This window comes from Bufo gargarizans, chromosome 3 (assembly GCF_014858855.1).
Source record: "Bufo gargarizans isolate SCDJY-AF-19 chromosome 3, ASM1485885v1, whole genome shotgun sequence".
NCBI classification, from domain to species: domain Eukaryota; kingdom Metazoa; phylum Chordata; class Amphibia; order Anura; family Bufonidae; genus Bufo; species Bufo gargarizans.
In genome coordinates, this window is record NC_058082.1 from 168304563 (window position 1) to 168325002 (window position 20440).

The following is a 20440-nucleotide window of genomic DNA, read 5'->3' on the forward strand; positions in this document are numbered from 1 at the left end:
CATGCGCAGTAGCTCCAGTCAGACCGCAGGCTGAACCGCTTCCACTTGAGTCCTGTGTTTCCCGGCAGGCCTTGCGGCGCCTCAGTGTTTGGCCCGTGTGCTGCTTCCCCCTCACCTGGTAGTAACCGGAGCTGCGTCACGATCGCTCCCGGAGCCCGGGACAGGCGGCGGCAGCAGCAGAGGTGGCCGCAGTGGTGGAAGAAGAAGAAAAAGAGGAGGAGGGGGAAGGAGGAGCCGAGGCGGCAGCTGCCTGGTAGGAAGGCGGCTGGAGACGGCGGGCGGCATCGCCGTGCTCGGGTGCTCGCTCGGTCCGCGGCACTGGGAGACGCCGCTGAGCTCCCAGTAGCGGCCGCCAGATACACAGCGGTCACGGCCCGGGACTCTGGTGCAGGCGGCTTAGGCCGCCGCAATCAAAGGAAAATCGGTGAGAAGAGAGAAGTGCTGGTTACACTGCCTCCACCCGGTCATGTGCTGCGACTTGTAGTGCCCCCTACCCCCGGACGTGTGCTGCGACTTGTAGTGCACCTATACACCCGGTCATGTGCTGCGACTTGTAGTGTACCAGGTCATGTGCTGCGACTTGTAGTGCCCCTATACACCCGGTCGCGTGCTGCGACTTGTAGTGCCCCTATACACCCGGACGCGTGCTGCGACTTGTAGTTCCCCCTCTACACCCGGACGCGTGCTGCGACTTGTAGTTCCCCCTCTACACCCGGACGCGTGCTGCGACTTGTAGTTCCCCCTCTACACCCGGACGCGTGCTGCGACTTGTAGTTCCCCCTCTACACCCGGACGCGTGCTGCGACTTGTAGTTCCCCCTCTACACCCGGACGCGTGCTGCGACTTGTAGTTCCCCCTCTACACCCGGACGCGTGCTGCGACTTGTAGTTCCCCCTCTACACCCGGACGCGTGCTGCGACTTGTAGTTCCCCCTCTACACCCGGACGCGTGCTGCGACTTGTAGTTCCCCCTCTACACCCGGACGCGTGCTGCGACTTGTAGTTCCCCCTCTACACCCGGACGCGTGCTGCGACTTGTAGTTCCCCCTCTACACCCGGACGCGTGCTGCGACTTGTAGTTCCCCCTCTACACCCGGACGCGTGCTGCGACTTGTAGTTCCCCCTCTACACCCGGACGCGTGCTGCGACTTGTAGTTCCCCCTCTACACCCGGACGCGTGCTGCGACTTGTAGTTCCCCCTCTACACCCGGACGCGTGCTGCGACTTGTAGTTCCCCCTCTACACCCGGACGCGTGCTGCGACTTGTAGTTCCCCCTCTACACCCGGACGCGTGCTGCGACTTGTAGTTCCCCCTCTACACCCGGACGCGTGCTGCGACTTGTAGTTCCCCCTCTACACCCGGACGCGTGCTGCGACTTGTAGTTCCCCCTCTACACCCGGACGCGTGCTGCGACTTGTAGTTCCCCCTCTACACCCGGACGCGTGCTGCGACTTGTAGTTCCCCCTCTACACCCGGACGCGTGCTGCGACTTGTAGTTCCCCCTCTACACCCGGACGCGTGCTGCGACTTGTAGTTCCCCCTCTACACCCGGACGCGTGCTGCGACTTGTAGTTCCCCCTCTACACCCGGACGCGTGCTGCGACTTGTAGTTCCCCCTCTACACCCGGACGCGTGCTGCGACTTGTAGTTCCCCCTCTACACCCGGACGCGTGCTGCGACTTGTAGTTCCCCCTCTACACCCGGACGCGTGCTGCGACTTGTAGTTCCCCCTCTACACCCGGACGCGTGCTGCGACTTGTAGTTCCCCCTCTACACCCGGACGCGTGCTGCGACTTGTAGTTCCCCCTCTACACCCGGACGCGTGCTGCGACTTGTAGTTCCCCCTCTACACCCGGACGCGTGCTGCGACTTGTAGTTCCCGTTTACTGTGCTGCCATACCCTGTCATGTGCTGGGTCTTTAAGTGCTTGCACCGTTTTCCTCCACACACTGGTCATGTGCTGAGACTTGTAGTTCCCCCTCACTGTGCCTCCACAGCCCTGTGATGTGCTTGGACATATAGTGCCTCCTCACTGTGCCTCCACAGCCCTGTGATGTGCTTGGACATATAGTGCCTCTTCACTGCTCCTCCAAACACTGGTCGTGTTCTGGGACTTGTAGTGCCTTCTGCTCTCCACACACTGGTCCTGTGCTGAGACTTGTAGTCCCCCCCTCACTGTGCCTCCACAGCCCTGTCATGTGCAGCGACTTGTTGTGCCTCCTTACTTCCCTTCCACATCCTGGACATGTGCTGGGACTTGTGGTCCTCCCTCTCTGCTCTTCCAGTTTCCACACATGTGCCGTTGCTGTATGTGGGGGAGGTTCACTAGTCATTGGAGGCCTGTTAGTTTACATCATGTTTATGAGAAGGCATGAAGTGGCTTCTGGTGGTGGGACTACAAGGCCCAGCTTGGTCCCTAAAGTGACGTGAGATGGCAGTCCCATTACCATATAAGTAACTGGAAATGGTATGAGCGGCTTGGTTTGGCGCAGTTTTGTTGGCATTTGACAGGCTCTGGTGCTGCACAGGATGGTATAATGACTGGTGTGATGTGGGTGGTAGTAGCATCCTGTTATGTAGCATACTTTGCATTGCTGGGATCTGAAGTCGCTGTGTTAGCTTCTTGTCCATCCGGTTTTGCCTACTTTTTGGAGATTTGAATAGCATGATGTGCTGTGCCATTAGGCTTTATCCACACTTCAGTGTTCGGTCAGTGATTTCCATTAGTTAGGGTGCATTCACACAACCGTAAGTGTTTTGCAGACCGCAAAACACAGATACCGGCCGTGTGCTTTCCGCACTCTGCGGACCGCACTTGGCCGGCACTATATAGAGAATTCCTATTCTTGTCCGCAACCGTGGACAAGAATAGGACATGCTCCATATTTTTTGCGCGGCCGCGGTGTGCTGTCCGCATCTTTTGCGGCCCCTTTGAAATGAATGGGTCCGCACCCATTCTGCAAAATTGTGGAACGGATGCGGATCCATTTATACGGCTGTGTGAATGCTCCCTTAGGCCTCTTTCACATGGGCGTTGCGGGAAAATGTGCGGGTGCGTTGCGGGAACACGCGCGATTTTTCCGCGGGAGTGCAAAACATTGTAATGCGGTTTGCACTTGCTTGAGAAAAATCGCGCATGTTTGGCATCGGTTTGGGCTTAGGATCGGTGTTCTGTAGATTGTATTATTTTCCCTTATAACATGGTTATAAGGAAAAATAGCATTCTGAATACATATATAAAATTAAAAATAATTTAACTCACCTTTAGTCCACTTGATCGCGAAGCCGGCATCTCTTTCTGTCTTCATCTTAGCTGTGTGCAGTAACAGGACCTGTAGTGATGTCACTCTGGTCATCACATGATGCGTCACATGATCTTTTACCATGGGATGGATCATGTGATGACCCTAGTGACGTCACCACAGGTCCTGTTCCTCCACACAGCAAAGAAGACAGACAGAAGAGATGCCGGCTGCGCGATCAAGTGGATTAAGGTTAGTTAAATTATTTTTATTTTAACCCCTCCAGCCCTATTGTACTATGCATTCTGTATTCAGAATGCTATTTTCCCTTATAACCATGTTATAAGGGAAAATAATAATGATCGGGTCTCCATCCCGATCGTCTCCTAGCAACCGTGCGTGAAAATCGCACTGCATCCACACTTTCTTGCGGATGCTTGCGATTTTCACGCAACCCCATTAATTTCTATGGGGCCTGCATTACGTGAAAAACGCACAAAATAGAGCATGCTGCGATTTTTCACGCAACGCACAAGTGATGCGTGAAAATCACCGCTCATGTGAACAGCCCCATAGAAATGAATGTCGGGATTCAGTGCGGGTGCAATGCGTTCAACTCGCGCATCGCATCCGCGCGGAATACTCGCTCGTGTGAAAGGGGCCTAATTGTGAGCCAAAACCAGGTGCGCCTCTAAACACAGAACAGGTGCAGATCTTTCCCTTATACCTGATGTCTGTGTAGTCCTGACTTCTGATTTTGGCTCAAAATCACTGATGGAAATCACTGACATGAGAATGAAGGGCCCTATACTAATAGTAATAATCGCTAACGAGCGTTCATAGGAAAGCTCGTCAGTGATTATCTGGCAGTGTGAAGGTGCCGCCAATTACCTGATGAATGAACAAAATGCTCGCTCATCGGTTAATTGGATAGTTTGTGCAGACACCCAAATCTTTATTTGCTGGCAGCAGATTGTGCGTAAGCAGTCTGTGCTGCCGGCGAACAATGATTCTGTATGGGGGCAAGTGATGGCATTAGTGATCATTCCTCTCCATACTGTGGAGGGAATCGCTGCATTTTTAAAGAGGACCTTTCATCAGTTTAGCTCTAGTCTAATTATGGTCTTACCTTTTATAGGGCGGCCCCCACTGATGCCATGAGCTCCTCCCTGGCTAAGATTGGTGTGCTCTGATTGGATGCGCTCACGGCCAGGGAGAAGAGAACCACCCCCAGCGAAACTGCAAGTCTCCGCCTAGTTTAACTGAGTCGGCTTATTATAATATAAGGCGCGGAAATCAACGCTGCCAACAGTGGACGAACGTGTAGATGGGGTCTTTGGAAAAAAAAAAAAAAAAAGTGCCAGGGCATCAGCAATTTGCAAAACGGACAAGAATAGGACAGGTTATATATATATATATATATATATATATATATATATATATATTTTATTTTTTATTTTTTTGCGGACCACAGAACGGAGCAACGGATGCGGACAGCACACAAAGTGCTGTCCACATCTTTTGCGGCCCCATTGACGTGAATTGGTCCGCATCCAAGCCGCAAAAACTGCGGCTTAGATGTGGACCAAAACAACGGTCGTGTGCATGAGGCCTATCGCTGCTAAAAATCACTGATCAAACACTGACTGTGTGAAAGCGGCCTTATAAGGGCTCATTGCACATGACCGTGTGCTGGCTGGGCACTGACCGCGGGGCCGCTGCATGTGGATCGCGCACCCATTCAGTTGAATGGGGTCCGCGATCTGCATCCGGCGGTTTCACCGCAAAAAAGTAGCGCATGCACTACTTTTTTGCGGTGCGGAAGCACGGACAGAAAACCCGATCCGTGCCTCCATTTCGCACCGCACCATCTCCTGGGTTGAGGACCCATTCAAGTGAATGGGTCTGCATCCGTGATGTGAGGTGCACACTGACAGTGCCCGTGTATTCTGGACCCGCTGTATGCATTAGCCCTAAGTCAGATGGGCAACTGTGATGTCAGTGTGAATAGAGCTTTACTCATTTCTAAGGGTGATAATGTGCTGCAGCGTATAAAGGACTGGATATCCTGGTCCAGCCATGCTCAGATGTCCAGGGCTATCGGCCCATGCACTGGACACTGTTATATAAGGAAGGTGAGGCAGTGTTACCCTCCTGCTCAGCCTTAGGGCTCTTTTTTGTCTGCATCCGATCCGCTGTGGCTAGGATGTGGACTCATTCATTTCAGTGGGGCCGCAAAAGATCAACGTGTCCGTTCTGCGGCCCCGCAGCAAATGTAGAACATGTCCTAGGATAGGACATTTTTACAGAATTTAAAAAATAAATGGTGGCATGCACTTGGCTAGGATTCGTGGCTTGCAGATCTGCGATTTGCCGCAAAACACTTACGGCCGTGTGCATGAGCCCTTAGGCTACGTTCACACTTGCCTTGTTAATTCCGGTTTTGAGTTCCGGCAGAGGGCCTCTATACCGGGATTAAACGGATCTGTTCTGATTTTACACATCAGGATGCATCCGTTCCGTTAGGATGTGGTTGTGTGAAATCAAAACGTAACAAACCGGATCCGTCACTAAATACACTGAATGGGTGAAGGATCCAGTTTTCTTTAGGATTCAAAAAAACTGGATTCATCACCTTTGACTTGGGGGTCATGCACACGACCGTGCTGTTTTTTGCGGTCTGCAAATTGCGGATGCCACCCATGTCCCTTCCGCAATTTGTGGAACAGAACAGGAGTCCCATTATAGAAATGCCTATTCTTGTCCGCAAAACGGACAAGAATAGGACATGCCTCATAAATATTTAGCGGGGCAACGGATGCAGACAGCACACAGAGTGCTGTCCGCATCTTTTGCGGACCCGATGAAATGAATGGTTCCGTATACGGAATAAAAATACAGCCCGTATACGGAACGCAAAAAACGTTAGTGTGCATGAGACCTTACATTGTTTTTGGTGCTGGATCAGTTTTTTTCAGTTTTTATGAGCGGACAGAAAACCACAGCTTGCAGCGATTTTGGGTCCGGTCACAAAACGTAATGCTGCCAGAACGGAAGACATCCTGATGCATCCTGAACGGATTTCTTTACATTCAGAATGCCTGAGGACAAAACGGAAAAGTTTTTCTGGTACTGAGATCCTCTGAAACAGACCTTGGGGTATTGAGATCCTAAAGTGTGAAACAGACCTTAGGGTATGTTCAAACTGAGTATTTTCAAAAGTTTTTTTTCCTGATGTGTTTTTTTTTATTCGGATTTGACGTGGATTTTTTCTTCCTCCCCATTTCATTGGGAATTGAGGAGGCAGATTTCATGTCAAGAATGGACAGGTCACTTTATATTTTTTCTGTGGAGCAGTTTTTGAAATTACAAGCAGCAAAAATGCGCAATATGATTTAACATGCAGATTCCCCTTTAAATACAAGAACAAATAGTTTTGTGACTTTTTTTCCCCATGAACTATGATTCCTTGGGTGACCCCTGTATATAGAGGTGTGTACTGTGTGCCCCTGCCATTGCTCTAAGGCTGGTTTCACACGGGCGTTGCGGGAAAAGGTGCATTGCGGGAACATGCGTAATTTTTCTGCGCGAGTGCAAAACATTATAATGCGTTTTGCACGCGCGTGAGAAAAATCGGCATGTTTGGTACCCAAACTTCTTCACAGAAGTTCGGGCTTGGGATCGGGGTTCTGTAGATTGTATTATTTTCCCTTTATAACATGGTTATAAGGGAAAATAATAGCATTCTGAATACAGAATGCATAGTACAATAGCGCTGGAGGGGTTAAAAAAATATATAATTTAACTCACCTTAGGCCTCTTTCACACTTGCGTTGTACTCCACTTGCCGGAATTACACGCCGGATCCGGAAAAACGCAAGTGTACTGAAAGCATTTGAAGACGCATCCGTCTTCAAAATGCTTTCAGTGTTACTATGGCAGCCAGGACGCTATTAAAGTCCTGGTTGCCATAGTAGGAGCGGGGGAGCGGTATACTTACAGTCCGTGCGGCTCCCGGGGCGCTTCAGAGTGACGTCAGAGTGCCCCATGCGCATGGATGACGTGCCATGCGATCACGTGATCCATGCGCTTGGGGCGCCCTGACGTCACTCTGGAGCGCCCCGGGAGCCGCACGGACGGTAAGTATACTGCTCCCCCACTCCCCACTACACTTTACCATGGCTGCCAGGACTTTAGCGTCCCGGCAGCCATGGTAACCACTCAGAAAAAGCTAAACGTCGGATCCGGCAATGCGCCGAAACGACGTTTAGCTTAAGGCCGGATCAATGCCTTTCAATGGGCATTAATTCCAGATCCGGCCTTGCGGCAAGTCTTCAGGATTTTTGGTCGGAGCAAAAAGCGCAGCATGCTGCAGTATTTTCTCCAGCCAAAAAACGTTCCGTTCCGGAACTGAAGACATCCTGATGCATCCTGAACGGATTTCACTCCATTCAGAATGCATTAGGATAAAACTGATCAGGATTCTTCCGACATAGAGCCCCGACGACGGAACTCTATGCCGGAAGAAAAGAACGCAGGTGTGAAAGAGCCCTAAATCCACTTGCTCGCGCAGCCGGCATCTTTTCTGTCTTTCTTTGCTGATTGCAGTCAAAGGACCTGTGGTGACGTCACTCCGGTCATCACATGGTCCGTCACCTGATCTTTTACCATGGTGATGGATCATGTGATGACCGGAGTGACGTCACCACAGGTCCTGTTCCTGCACAGAAGAGATGCCGGCTGCGCGATCAAGTGGATTAAGGTGAGTTAAAATATATATATATATATATATATATATATATATATATATATATATATATATATATATATATATATATATATATATATATATATATATATATATATATATATTTTTTTTTTTATTTTATTTTTAACCCCTCCAGTGCTATTGTACTATGCATTCTGTATTCAGAATGCTATTTTCCCTTATAACCATGTTATAGCAACCGTGCGTAAAAAGCGCACCGCATCAGCACTTGCTTGTGGATGCTTGCGATTTTCACGCAGCCCCATTCACTTCTATGGAAAACGCACAATATAGAGCATGCTGCGATTTTCACGCAACGCACAAGTGATGCGTGAAAATCACCGCTCGTGTGCACAGCCCCATAGAAATGAATGGGTCCAGATTCAGTGCGGGTGCAGTGCGTTCAACCCACGCATTGCACCCGCGCGGAATACTCTCCCGTGTGAAAGGGGCCTAAAGATCTGTGAACACAATGCAGGTTGTCTTATAACACAGCTTGTATTCTGTCTATGGAGCAGCAGGTACAGGCTATCCTTAGGCCCCTTTCACACGGGCGAGAATTCCGCGCGGGTGCAATGCGTGACGTGAACGCATTGGACCCGCACTGAATCCAGACCCATTCACTTCTATTGGGGCTGTGCAGATGAGCGGTGATTTTCACGCATCACTTGTGCTTTGCGTGAAAATCGCAGCATGTTCTATATTCAGCGTTTTTCACGCAACTCAGGCCCCATAGAAATGAATGGGGATGCATGAAAATCGCAAGCATCTGCGGACGCAAAGTGATTTTCATGCATTGTTGCTACGAGATGATGTTAGTAAATTGAGTCAATTTACTGTATTTTCCATTATACATGGTTATAAGGGAAAATAGCATTCTTAATACAGAATGCTTGCTAAAATGTGGCTCTAGGGGTTAAAAAATAAAAAAAACATAACTCTCCTCATCCACTTATTCGCGCAGGCGGTATCTTTGTCTTCTTTGAGGACCTGCAAAAGGACCTTTGACGTAATTGCGCTCACCACGTGGTGACTTCAGCGCAGGTCCTGCTGAATGAACATAGAAGATCCTTCTATCTTCATTCAGCAGGATCTGCGCTGACGTTACTGCACTCATCACGTGGTGAGCGTGATTACGTCATCAAAGGTCCTTTGGCAGGTTCTGAAAGAATAAGATGCCGGCTGCGCGAACAAGTGGATGAGGTGAGTTAATTATTTTTTTTTTTTTTTAACCCATCATGCCACACTTAGTAAGCATTCTGTATTAAAAACCGTGTCATAAGGGAAAATAAAATCTACAGAACACCTAACCCAAACCCAATCTTCAGTAAAGCGGTTCGGGTCTGGGTACCACAATCAGTTTTTTCTCCCGCGCATGCGAAACGCATGAAAAAACTGAGCAACGCAATGGCAGTCAAAACTGACTGAAATTTCGTACGCGCTCGCACAATTTTCTATGATCGCAGATGCAACACATCCGGACCTAATTTGAACACGCTCGTCTGCAAGGGGCCTAAAACAGCCTGTGTGGGAGGTTCACAGAAAATTCCTGGGGGAACCTTATTCTCTGGCTTCCTACAAGAGAACAGTGCTCGTACACACTGTATATTGAGCTCCCCCTCCCCCCCCCCAATCTATATTGCTCTTTGATGGCTAGAACAGATCAGCATACTTCATTTTCAATACAAAAAAAAAGAAGGGTATGATAAAGAGGTTCTCTGGGACTGAATGATTGCTGACCTATACCTTTTCCAAATCAAATTGGCAGAGGTCTGACTCCAGCAACCCCGAGGATCAGCTGTTTTGCCGTAGCGTTGAATACTGGCACTAGAACTACGAAGCCTCGTCTACTATGTAGTGGCTGGGGCTGGCTACTGCAGTATTCAAGACCAGTTGTAAGAATAGGTTGTCCATAGTTCAGTCCTGGTAAGCTCCTTAACCCTTTAACAGGGGTATTCTTGTTATAACAAGTTATCCCCTATCCACATCTGCTGGGACCCCCACCGATCAGGAGAACGGGGGCCCTGTGGAGCCCTCCTGAAATGGACAGAGCAGATGGTCGGAAAAAGTACAACTCCGCTGCATTCATTTCTATGGGAACAGTGAAGATAGCAGAGTACAACGCTCCGCTGTCTCCAGTCCTCCCATAGAAATGAATGGAGCGGTGGTGCACATTTTTGACACCCACTCTGTTTATTTTAGAGTACCAGTTTAAGCCTTCATATCTTGGGCTCTGTAAAACACATATGGGAAATCTAATCTTTAAAACAAGACCATAATTTCTGCATTATATCTGCTGCGATGTCAGTGGCGACCAGGTGTAACTGCAGCTCCTCCGTCCCCACTCACTTCAATGGGAAGGAGCATTGAAGATGATGGGGACGAAGGAGCTGTAATCACACCTGCTTGCTGTTGCGATGTCGACAGCGAGCAGGGAAACGGTGAAGAGAAGACAGCTCTCATACGAGCACTGCGTTCTCTTCAACCAGCTGATCAGTGGGGGTGCTGTGAGTCGTATCCTGGCTGATCTGATATTGATGGCCTGTCCTGAGGAGCAAGAAAACTGTTACTGGTCCTTAGGGCTAAAATTAGGGGTTAAAAATTGGTGATGCCAACACAGCAACCTGCAATCCTCCATGTCCGTAGGATGCATGATGGCATGTGCTGATACAGGGATGCTGCTGCCTCTATCTGTGTATGCTCCAGGCTCCTCTAGTTACTGTTAAGCGCCTGCGCCGTAGTGGAGGAATCGGTAATGCGAGCGCTGCCATCTTGGCAGATTTTAGCCCAGAAGCTTGAGAAGCTGTGGAGCAATGTTTCCTCTGGACTGTGATCCAGGGTGGAACTCAAGATCCGTTCAAGATGAGTGATGCAGTGTCCGCTTCTAAAGAGGACCTGTCACCGCTCCTGATGTCTCTTTTAGTAACTAACTTGCATCCCCCATGTCATAACAATTCTGGAGCATCTATTGTCATCACTATGTGTTGTGCCATTCCTTTATTATTCCTGCTAGAAGTTATGAATGAATTAATAACCTCTTGCATTGAAGGTTCAGATAAATGTTACCAGTTGGGGTTGTGTCCTTGTGCGGTCTAATACTATGCGGCCAGTCAGACTGTGCAGGGACACTCTCCCAACTGGAAACGCCAAGCTAGACCTTCAATGCAAATTGAATTATTACATGGGGAATACGAGTAGTTACTAAAACAGTTGTGTCAGGAGATGTTACCGGAACCTTAAGTGTGTTATGTCATAAAAGCTCTGATTTGACATAGTGACATGTCAGAAGCTTTGATCGTTGGTGATCCGGCTGAGGGCTGTGCCCCTTCAGCTGCGATGGACTTTGCTTGCCTGTCCTCGGGGCAGTGGATTAGCATTGTATGGACTCAGGCCCCTTTTACACAGGTTTTCCCTGCGGGTGCAATGCGTCGGGTGAACGCATTGCACCCCCACTGAATCCGGACCCATTCACTCCAATAGGGCTGTGCACATGAGCAGTGATTTTTATGCATCACTTGTGCGTTGCGTGAAAACCGCAGCATGCTCTATATTGTGCGTTTTTCATAGAAGTGTATAGGTCTGCGTGAAAATCGCAAGCATCCGCAAGAAAGTGCGGATGCGGTGCGATTTTCACGCATGGTTGCTAGGTGTTGATCGAGATGGGGACCTGATCTTTATTATTTTCCATTATTACATGGTTATAAGGGAATTGCTAAGTAAATTAGGGATAGAAAGGTTAAAAATAATAATAATAAATAAAAAAAATTTAACTCTCCTCATCCACTTATTCGCGCAGCCCCGCTCGTTGTTTTTCTTCTTCTTTGAGGACCTGGGAGGAAAAGGACCTTTTGGTGAAGTCACTGCACTCATCACATGGTGAGGTCCTTTTCCTCCCAGGTCCTCGAAGAAGAAGAAAGACGACTAGTGGGGCTGTGTGAACAAGTGGATGATGTGAGATTATTATTATATTTGTTTTTTAACCCCCTCCATCCCTAATTTACTTAGCATTCTGTATTAAGAATGCTATTATTTTCTCTTATAACCATGTTATAAGGGAAAATAATAAAATCTACACAACACCGAACCCAAACCTGAACTTCTGTGAAGAAGTTCGGGTTCAGGTCTGGGTACCAAACATGCCGATTTTTCTCACACGCGTGCAAAACGCATTAAAACGGTTTGCACTTGAGTGGAAATATTGCGCGTTTTCCCGCAACGCACCCGCAACCCCTGTGTGAACCCAGCCTTAATATGAGCCTGGATGCTCTGATCTCTGCTCTCCGAGGAAAACTGAGCTGTGTGCTTCAGCCCCTTCATTTAAGTGTTCAATGGGGGGTCTCAACATATGGACCCCCCCGCCCTCCACCCAATCAAAGCTTCTGACATGTCACTGTGATGCACAGTATTAAAGAAAAAAATCTTTACCTTTTAATAGGAAAGAAAAAAAACAAGATGTCAAAAATCCGACGGAAGGTCACAGTAGAGAATACCAAGACCATATCGGATAGCACATCACGTAGACCAAGTGTTTTTGAAAGACTTGGACCTAGCACAGGAAATAGTGCAGAGGTAAGAGCAGACACGTTTTTTTTTACATACCCCAAATATTACAAAGAGTTTTATGGCCAAAGAACAAGGCTGGGTTAGAGTGCGTTCACACTGCGTATACTGTGAGAGTGCTTAAATGCAGTGGTATACATCTCCCATAGGCTCCCATGTCAAATTGTACTGTGTGGTATACGTTTAAAATTTTTGCTTGCAAATTCTACTACTGTATTCTATACTAAAATAAAAAGGTCTACCGCCTTCATGGAGGCCATTGATGTGTTTGACATATACTAGGAGCTCTCCTGGCACGTATGCCAAACGTTCAGCAGTGTGAACGCACCCTAAGCGTGAAGCTTCACCTTGTGCCACCTTAGACCTTCCAGGGAATTGAGACCTTTTCTTTAGTATGTATTTCCCTTAGTTTATAGATTAGGCCAGTGATAGAGAAGTAGGATTCCCAGTTATGAATGGTCAACTTCCTTTTCTCCGCCTCCCATTCCGCCTTTGGTATAAAATGTACACTATTCTGCCGCCATATAAATGAAGCCTATAGCAGGTAATACTAGCCTCTGCGCTGACAGCTCCCAGGGAGCGGTTGTAATGGCGAGATACACTTTTTTTTAAAAGAGCTGTCGTCTGCATGCTCTATGAAGACATTTGGGCCTCCACTGCCTTTCTATTAGTCCGCTTGGAGAGCCACTGAAGATGTGGTAACCTCTGCTCAGCTATGTATTACGTGGTTGCCCATTCTTTGGAATGGATGCCATGTCCTTGCTTTTTCCCCTGCAGCGACTAGATAATTAGTTCACATAGACCAACATGAGAGCGCCTTTTGATGGCTAAATCTGCAGTGCTAAAACGAACGCTTTAGCCTCGTGCACATGACTGTACTTTGGATCCGATTTGGATTTTTTTGCAGATCGCACACGGACCCATTAATTTCTATGGGTCAGCAAAAAAATAATAATTTACGGATAGCACACGGATGGCATCCATGTTCTGTCTGTATTCATACAGAACATGTCCATATTTTGTGAATCCGCGGATTGCGGACTGCAAAAGATACGGTCGTGTGCATGTAGCTTCACATAGCAACGTGAAAGGTCTGGGTGGATGGAGCCGTGAGCAAGTTCTGCCTCGTTTAATAACAAATACTATATGAAAGATGTGTTTTACTGTCTAGTGCTTCTAATTATGGCTTCACAGTAATTGCTTCACTACCGATGAATAATGTCAGCTTCACTGCACAGAACCCTAAAATAATTGAGTGATTTTTCTTATTCCAGACTCAGTGTCGTAACTGGATGAAAACTGGTAACTGTGTGTATGGTAATACTTGTAGATATATTCATGGCCCATCTCCAAGGGGGAAAGGTTATAGCAGTACTTATAGACGGTAAGTAGCCGCTCATACAGTACTGTCGCCTTATTTTTGTCATTTTGGTTAAGGTTGTCGATTGCACTGTTCTGTTGAGTTTAAAGGAGTATTCCGGTTACATTACAGTATCCCCTATTGACAGGATGGGGGGGGATAACTAGAAGATCAGTGGGGGTACTACCGCTGGGGACCCGTACCTTCTTCAGCCCCTTGAAAGGAATGGCGTGGCCGGTCAGGCATGTGAGTGGCCCCCTCTCTATTCACTTTTATGGGTGTTCCGGAGATTGCCCAGTGCTGTACTAGGCTCTCTCGAAAATTCCCATAGAAATGAATAGAGCAGCCATGCACTAGCATGAATGGCCGCTCTATTTGTTTCGGAGGGGGTGTGGGGCCCCCGTTCTCGTGATTGATGGGGGTTCCAGCAATAGGACCCCCAACGATCTATTTGTTATCCCCTATCTCAGCTGTTGTGAAACTACAATTCCCAGCATGCTCCATTTATTTCTATGAGAGTTCTGAGAAGAGCAAGTAGGCATACTGCGAGTTGTAGTTTCACAACAGCTGGAGTGCTGCAGGTTGCCCACCCCTGTGTACCCAAGTTTAATTTTTGCTGGTGGGTGATCTCGGCTGAAATACAATAGCATGACATTCATCTGTGATGATGAGGCGGGCGGTATGTTACTGGGGGGGTAGGGAAACCTTTTAATCAAGACCAGATATTTGACATATTTTCTATTCCCTTCCTTCAGGGCTGCTCAACCTGTGGCCTGGGGGCCGCATGCAGCCCTCAATACCATTCTGAGGGGCACCCAACCATCTAGTAACTGACATGTATGTCTGTCTTGTGGCTGCTCACATTTATTCTCCCATTAGATGGGAGTCCTGGAATTGTAACTAGTCATTTATGATATTGGAATTGGTTCATTGTGACAATGTGGTCCCCTGCTTGAAAAGATTGTGCACCCTTGCCTATATCTTGCGGGATTTAGGGTGGAGGAAACAGATTATAAGTCACCATGGTAGTTTATTATTATTTTTTACCTTTTTTGTATAAAGGCGAATGTGATTATTATTTTTCCATTGAAAAAATATTTTATAATTAATGGAGATTTAATGAAACCTTTCTGATCTCAGGTCACCAGAACGACCCACTATAGACTTGCGTGATAGAATGAAAAATAAGCGCCAGGAGGTAGATTCAGAGCCACAGAAACGTACAGCTGAAGAACAAACTTCTCCTTCCAGGGTATGAAAAGACTGTAAATTATTATTATTATTATTTTTTTCTCCTTTATTTTGGATAGTGATATGTGCATCCGAGACATGGAACAGAAATTTCTAGAGTCAAAAATACAGTTAAATGCACAATCCCTTGGGGTTGGTGCTAGGTACATGGTTGCTTAAAGCGATTTTCCAAGACTAAAATACTAATGACCTATCCTCTAGATAAGTCATCAGTATCTGATAGGTCCGACACCCGGGACCCCTACCAAGGCACTGGTGCTTACAGTAGCGCTGCTGTCTTCACTCAGCTTTCCCTAGGCTAATGACTACAAGTTCATGGATCACGTGGCCTAGGAGCAGCTCATTCCCATAGAAGTGAATGGGGCTGAGCTGCGATGGCAAGTACAGCCTCCCTAGCATCGCAAGTGATGCTAGGGAGGCTTGTCCCCACGTGCGAGGACAAGCGCTGCCTGGCCCTGTCAATCAAGTGTGACATGAGGTAGGAGAACGGAGCTTCTAGGTGCAAGAGCAATGCCCCCTCTGCTCCTAGAGGCTAATTTGCATATCATAAAAGTTAAAATTGTGCATTAAGAGGGCTAAGAATAGTACAGTTAGGGTCTGCTGACATTAGCACATCGCTAATGTCAGCAGTTTAATAGGGTTACATTTGGTGACAGAAACCTTTTTAAGAAGGCTTCAGCAGTGGAAGTAGTGATGCAGCCTTCTCTCAGCTCATTAAGCACAGCGCTGTACATAATATAGTGGTTGTGCTTGGTATTGCAGCTAAGCCCAATTCACTTATATGGGGCTGAGCAGCTCCTAGGCCAAGTGACTGATTATCCTGATGTCACTTGGCCTAGGAAGAGGCCTAAGCACTCACAGATCATCGTGGAAGTGGAACCCTTCCCCCGCAGGAGAGGAACCTCTGCCAATCTCATGTTAATGACCTACCCTGAGGATAGGCCAGCAATATGTAAATCCCGGAAAACGCCTTTAATTTTATACTGTGGACTGATTAGCACACCCACCTATTAGCTTTTTAAAGGGGCCAGTACCACATTGTTGCTATTGATTGCACTGCTGTGTACATCACTATACCTTTAGTGTTTTGTATTGCAACTTATGTCCATTCTTGAGTTGTGGCTGGTAAACAGCAAATGGGATGAACGATAAGACTATTCAGCCAACAATCATCTAATATGTGTGGCTGGAATAAGGGTGAGACATCAGATTTGAAGAAGTGGGAAAACCTCTTTTAGTGTGTGATCTAATACTTCTGTTGGGGAATGCTGTCTTATTATAGAAAGAGTCCTCCAGGGGAAGACACAGAGAAAAGGAAGATATTAAAATTACTAAGGAAAGAACTCCAGAAAGTGACGAAGAGGCTGGTGAATGGGATGCTGCTAGAGACGGTGAGAGCAAAGCAGGTCATTAAAGGTGCATTTACACGGCCCGAGAATCAGGCAGATTATCAGGAGCGACTGTTCCTGCGGACGGTCGTTCCTGACAATCTAGCCATGTAAATGTGTTGCCGATCACCTGCTGAATGAGAGAAACACTTGTTCATGCAGGCACTAACGACATGGCTTCTGGGCAGCAGATCGTGTGGTCTAAACAGCGATCTTCTGCTCAGATACCATGAATTTGTGTGAGGATAAGCCATCCCTTGTCCTCGTACAGTGAAGGAGATCGCTGCATGTAAATACACGGTCTCCCTCACTGAATGAGCAGTCGGCTGTTGGAAGGAACGCTTCGTTCTGCTCAGTTGGCCCGTCTAAATCAAGCTTTGTTACTTTTTTTTATTATTTTTTTTATTATTATCTATATTTTACTTGAAACTCTGTGAAAGTACCTTTTTATTCTTTTATTAATATAAAGCAAACTGGCTTAAAGGGGTATTCCAGCAATTAGAAGTTATCTATTAACTATGTTAACTATTAGATCGGTGGGGGTCCTACCGCTGGGACATTCACTGATCACGAGAATGGGAACCCCGTAGCCCCTGAAATGAACAGAGCGTCCGGTTGCACTTGTGCTTGGCCTCTCCATTCATTTCTAATGGAATTCCGGAGTTAGCTGAGTACACCGCTCGGCTATCTCTGGAACTCCTATAGAAATTATTGGCTGTCAGGCCGCTCTGTTCATTCCAAGGGGGTTTGGAGGTCCCAGTGGTATGACCCCTACCGATCTGATAGTTATCCCATATCCTGTGGATAGGGTATAACGTCTAACTAGAATACCCCTTTAACCTAATATTCTGTATCTGTATGTTGCTGTACCTCAGTGTCTTCAATCCTTTGACTCCCCCCCCCCCCCCCCTCCTCCTGTTCTTTCACTACTTGAGGCTCTTTGTAAATTGTTGATTTCATTTTGATGCAGTTGACCAGTGTGCAAAGAAGAGTGAGTACAAATCTAAAGTTAGCGGAAAAGTTCCTCGTTGTTTAGGAACCTAGAAGTTTAACGTTGAGAACATCCTCCTTAGAATTAGCACGTTTCCTGCTTTGATTTAAAGGGATCCTGTCATGGTGAACATAGTGTCTGAGCTGCAGGCAGCATGTTATAGAGCAGGAGGAGCTGAGCAGGCGATATATAGTTTTATGGGAAAAGATTCAGTATAACTTGCTTTTCATTCATTTATATTCCTGCTCGTTCTGGGCTTTGAGGACGAGGAGACAGTCCTATCAGTGATTGACAGCTATCTATGTACACACAGTCATAGAGGGGAGGCTGCCAGTTACTGATAGGACCGACTCCTTGACTTCAAAACCCAGAATGACCAGGAATTTCAACATAAAAAATTACAAATTTTTCTGAGTTTTATCCCATAAAACTATATATAAATTTGCTCTCCACCTGCTCTATAACATGCTGTCCTCAGCTTACATTACATTTTCATGATGACAGATTCCCTTTTAAAGGAGTTTTCCAGGTACAGGTTAATACAGTAATAATTTTGTTAACTTAGAGCAGGGGTAGGCGACCTCCGGCTCCCAGCTGTTGTGAAACTACAACTCCCAGTATGCATACTTGCTCTGCTCTTCTAAGAACTCTCATAGAAATGAATGGAGCATGCTGGGAATTGTAGTTTCACAACAGCTGGGAGCCAGAGGTTGCCTACCCCTGACTTAGAGGTTTTCTGGGTTATAGATATTGATGGCCTATTAATAGTCAGGCGTCCCTATTGATCAGCTGTTGGCCGCACCAGGACTAATGCAGAGAACATAGGCAGAAGCTCGGCTCCGTTTTGTACGTGGTGGCTTTGTCGGTTTTCTGCAGCTCTGCTCCTATTCAAACGAATGAGACTTGAGCTGCAGGATCCTGGCATGGTCTCTAGGCAGAGCTTTCTGCTTCTGGCCCTGTTCTCTGTGTTGGTTCTAGTGGGTGCTGCTGCAATCAGCTGATCGGTCGGGGTGCTGGGTGTGGACCCCCACTGCTGATATTAGGTCAACCTGGAAAACCCCCTTAATAATTTACATTGTGTTTGAAATCTGCAGTATTTCTCCTCTCTGGAGATTCAGAGATGAAGGCATTTGTATATGTGCAGTATCCAAGGAAGCATGCATGGCTGCCCAATGCCCATAGGAGGAAGGGGAATGGCCTTATCCTATTAGTCTTCTAGTTCCCTGCTGCTGTTTTGTTAATATATATTGCATTCTCCTGTTGTAGCCTGGAAAACTCCTTTAAAGATAACAGTATTTTATTTTATTTTTTCTACGCAGTGCATAGTTAGATGGGGCTGTCACCAGTAAAGAGATTTAGTTTAGCTGCAGGAAAAGTAAAAAAACGAAAACCCTCTGCCCAGTGCTGATGCTCTGGTGGTCTCTGCTGGTCTTTACTTTCTTAGAGCAGTGACATGCTGTACCTGCACATCACTGGCTATGCAAGGGGTGACATCTGGGACAAATGTGTGACAAAGTTTGCAAGAACACGTGGATTTTGGTGTCAGACCACAGAAAAGACGACACTGCCATGTGCATATACCCTCTTGGAGAGGAGCCTAGGAGCTTGCTGTATACTGTTATTATGGAGTTCAATGTATGGTGAATTTTACATAAGCATATTCAGTGCGGGAAACATTCTCCATGTGATGCTGTTTCTCCTGGACTGAACTCTGCTCCTCTGATGTGAATTCACAGCATCCTAATGATGCTGTGAGTTTCTGCCTCACCGTGGGTCTACTGAACTGTACTTGCTTAATGCTGTGAACACGGGCCAGTAGATCCGCGGTCAGACAGGAACACACAACATCATTAAAGGGGTTGTCCGGCAATACATCATTTCTAACCTGTGGCGACAACCTTCCCCTCTTAATGAATGGATCATACTTGTTCCCTGCCGCATCAGTCCTCCACGCTGGCTCCCATGTCTCCATTTTCTGGTCCGGGGTTTGTTGACTTTCCCCCTGGCATGGCCATGGTTTGTGTTGAGCGAAGCGAGCTTTGGATGCCTCATCCGAAGTCGCTTCGTTCAAAACTTCAGAATAATACTGTACAGAGATTCGTCTCCGTACAGATTAAAAGGTTTGGGGTCTAAAGAGCTGAAGTAAGTTATTGAATACATTTGGTAATTGATTTTTAAAGTGGAAAACCACTTTAAAACTTGAAACTGAACTCTGCTTCAGTTCTGACTAGTAATTCAGAACCAAAGCCGGGTTTGGTTTCAAATTTGCTGATACACAGCTGTGTGTATCAGCAATGTCATTGTACTGTACAGCTGGGACTTGTAGTCCCACACATACAACATGAGTTGAGTAGACGGGGCAGCAATTTTATTCACTCCCTTTGCAGAGTAGGGGGAGGGGAAAGGTAGTTTTTGTTGACACCCACAAGTATTCATGAAGTAGACCTCAGAGACTGTTCTTACACGCACAGCTCTGCAACTGCATGTCGGCAAAGGGCCAGAACAGAACTAAATAAATGAGTAAATTACTTTTTTATTTTCCATAGAACTTGCTTGGCTTATGTATATATTGCTGACCATTAGATTTAGGGCTCATGCACACATCGATATGTATTTTGCGGTCTGCAGAACACGGATCCGCAAAAAATACGGATGGCGTCCGTGTGCTTTCCGTATGTAGCTGGCCTCTAATAGAACAGTACTATCCTTGTCCGTAATGTAGACAATAATAGGACATGTTCTATTTTTTTTTGTGGAGCAGATATACTGAAACGGAATGCACGTGGAATAACTTCTGTTTGTGTGCATGAGCCCTTACAGTGCTTTATTTTTTATATAACTCAACTCGGACAACCCCTTTAATTATGATCCTGTGAGTTG

General features: G+C 46.9%; 1 protein-coding gene across 5 annotated transcripts in view; it reads left to right on the forward strand.

Annotated features, from left to right (window-relative positions):
• The first annotated feature begins 31 nt into the window (after positions 1-31).
• Positions 32-20440, forward strand: part of ZC3H13 (zinc finger CCCH-type containing 13) — an 86169-nt gene continuing 65760 nt past the window's right edge. For 3 of the 5 annotated variants that reach the window (XM_044287135.1, XM_044287138.1, XM_044287137.1), the window contains exons 1-5: positions 32-424; positions 12446-12579; positions 13845-13954; positions 15071-15182; positions 16464-16572. In XM_044287135.1, the coding sequence (XP_044143070.1) occupies positions 12463-12579; positions 13845-13954; positions 15071-15182; positions 16464-16572 (448 nt within the window). In that variant the 5' untranslated portion in view covers positions 32-424; positions 12446-12462. The remainder of the gene's footprint in view (positions 425-12445; positions 12580-13844; positions 13955-15070; positions 15183-16463; positions 16573-20440) is intronic. The other 2 variants (XM_044287136.1, XM_044287139.1) reach the window with 2 other exon arrangements.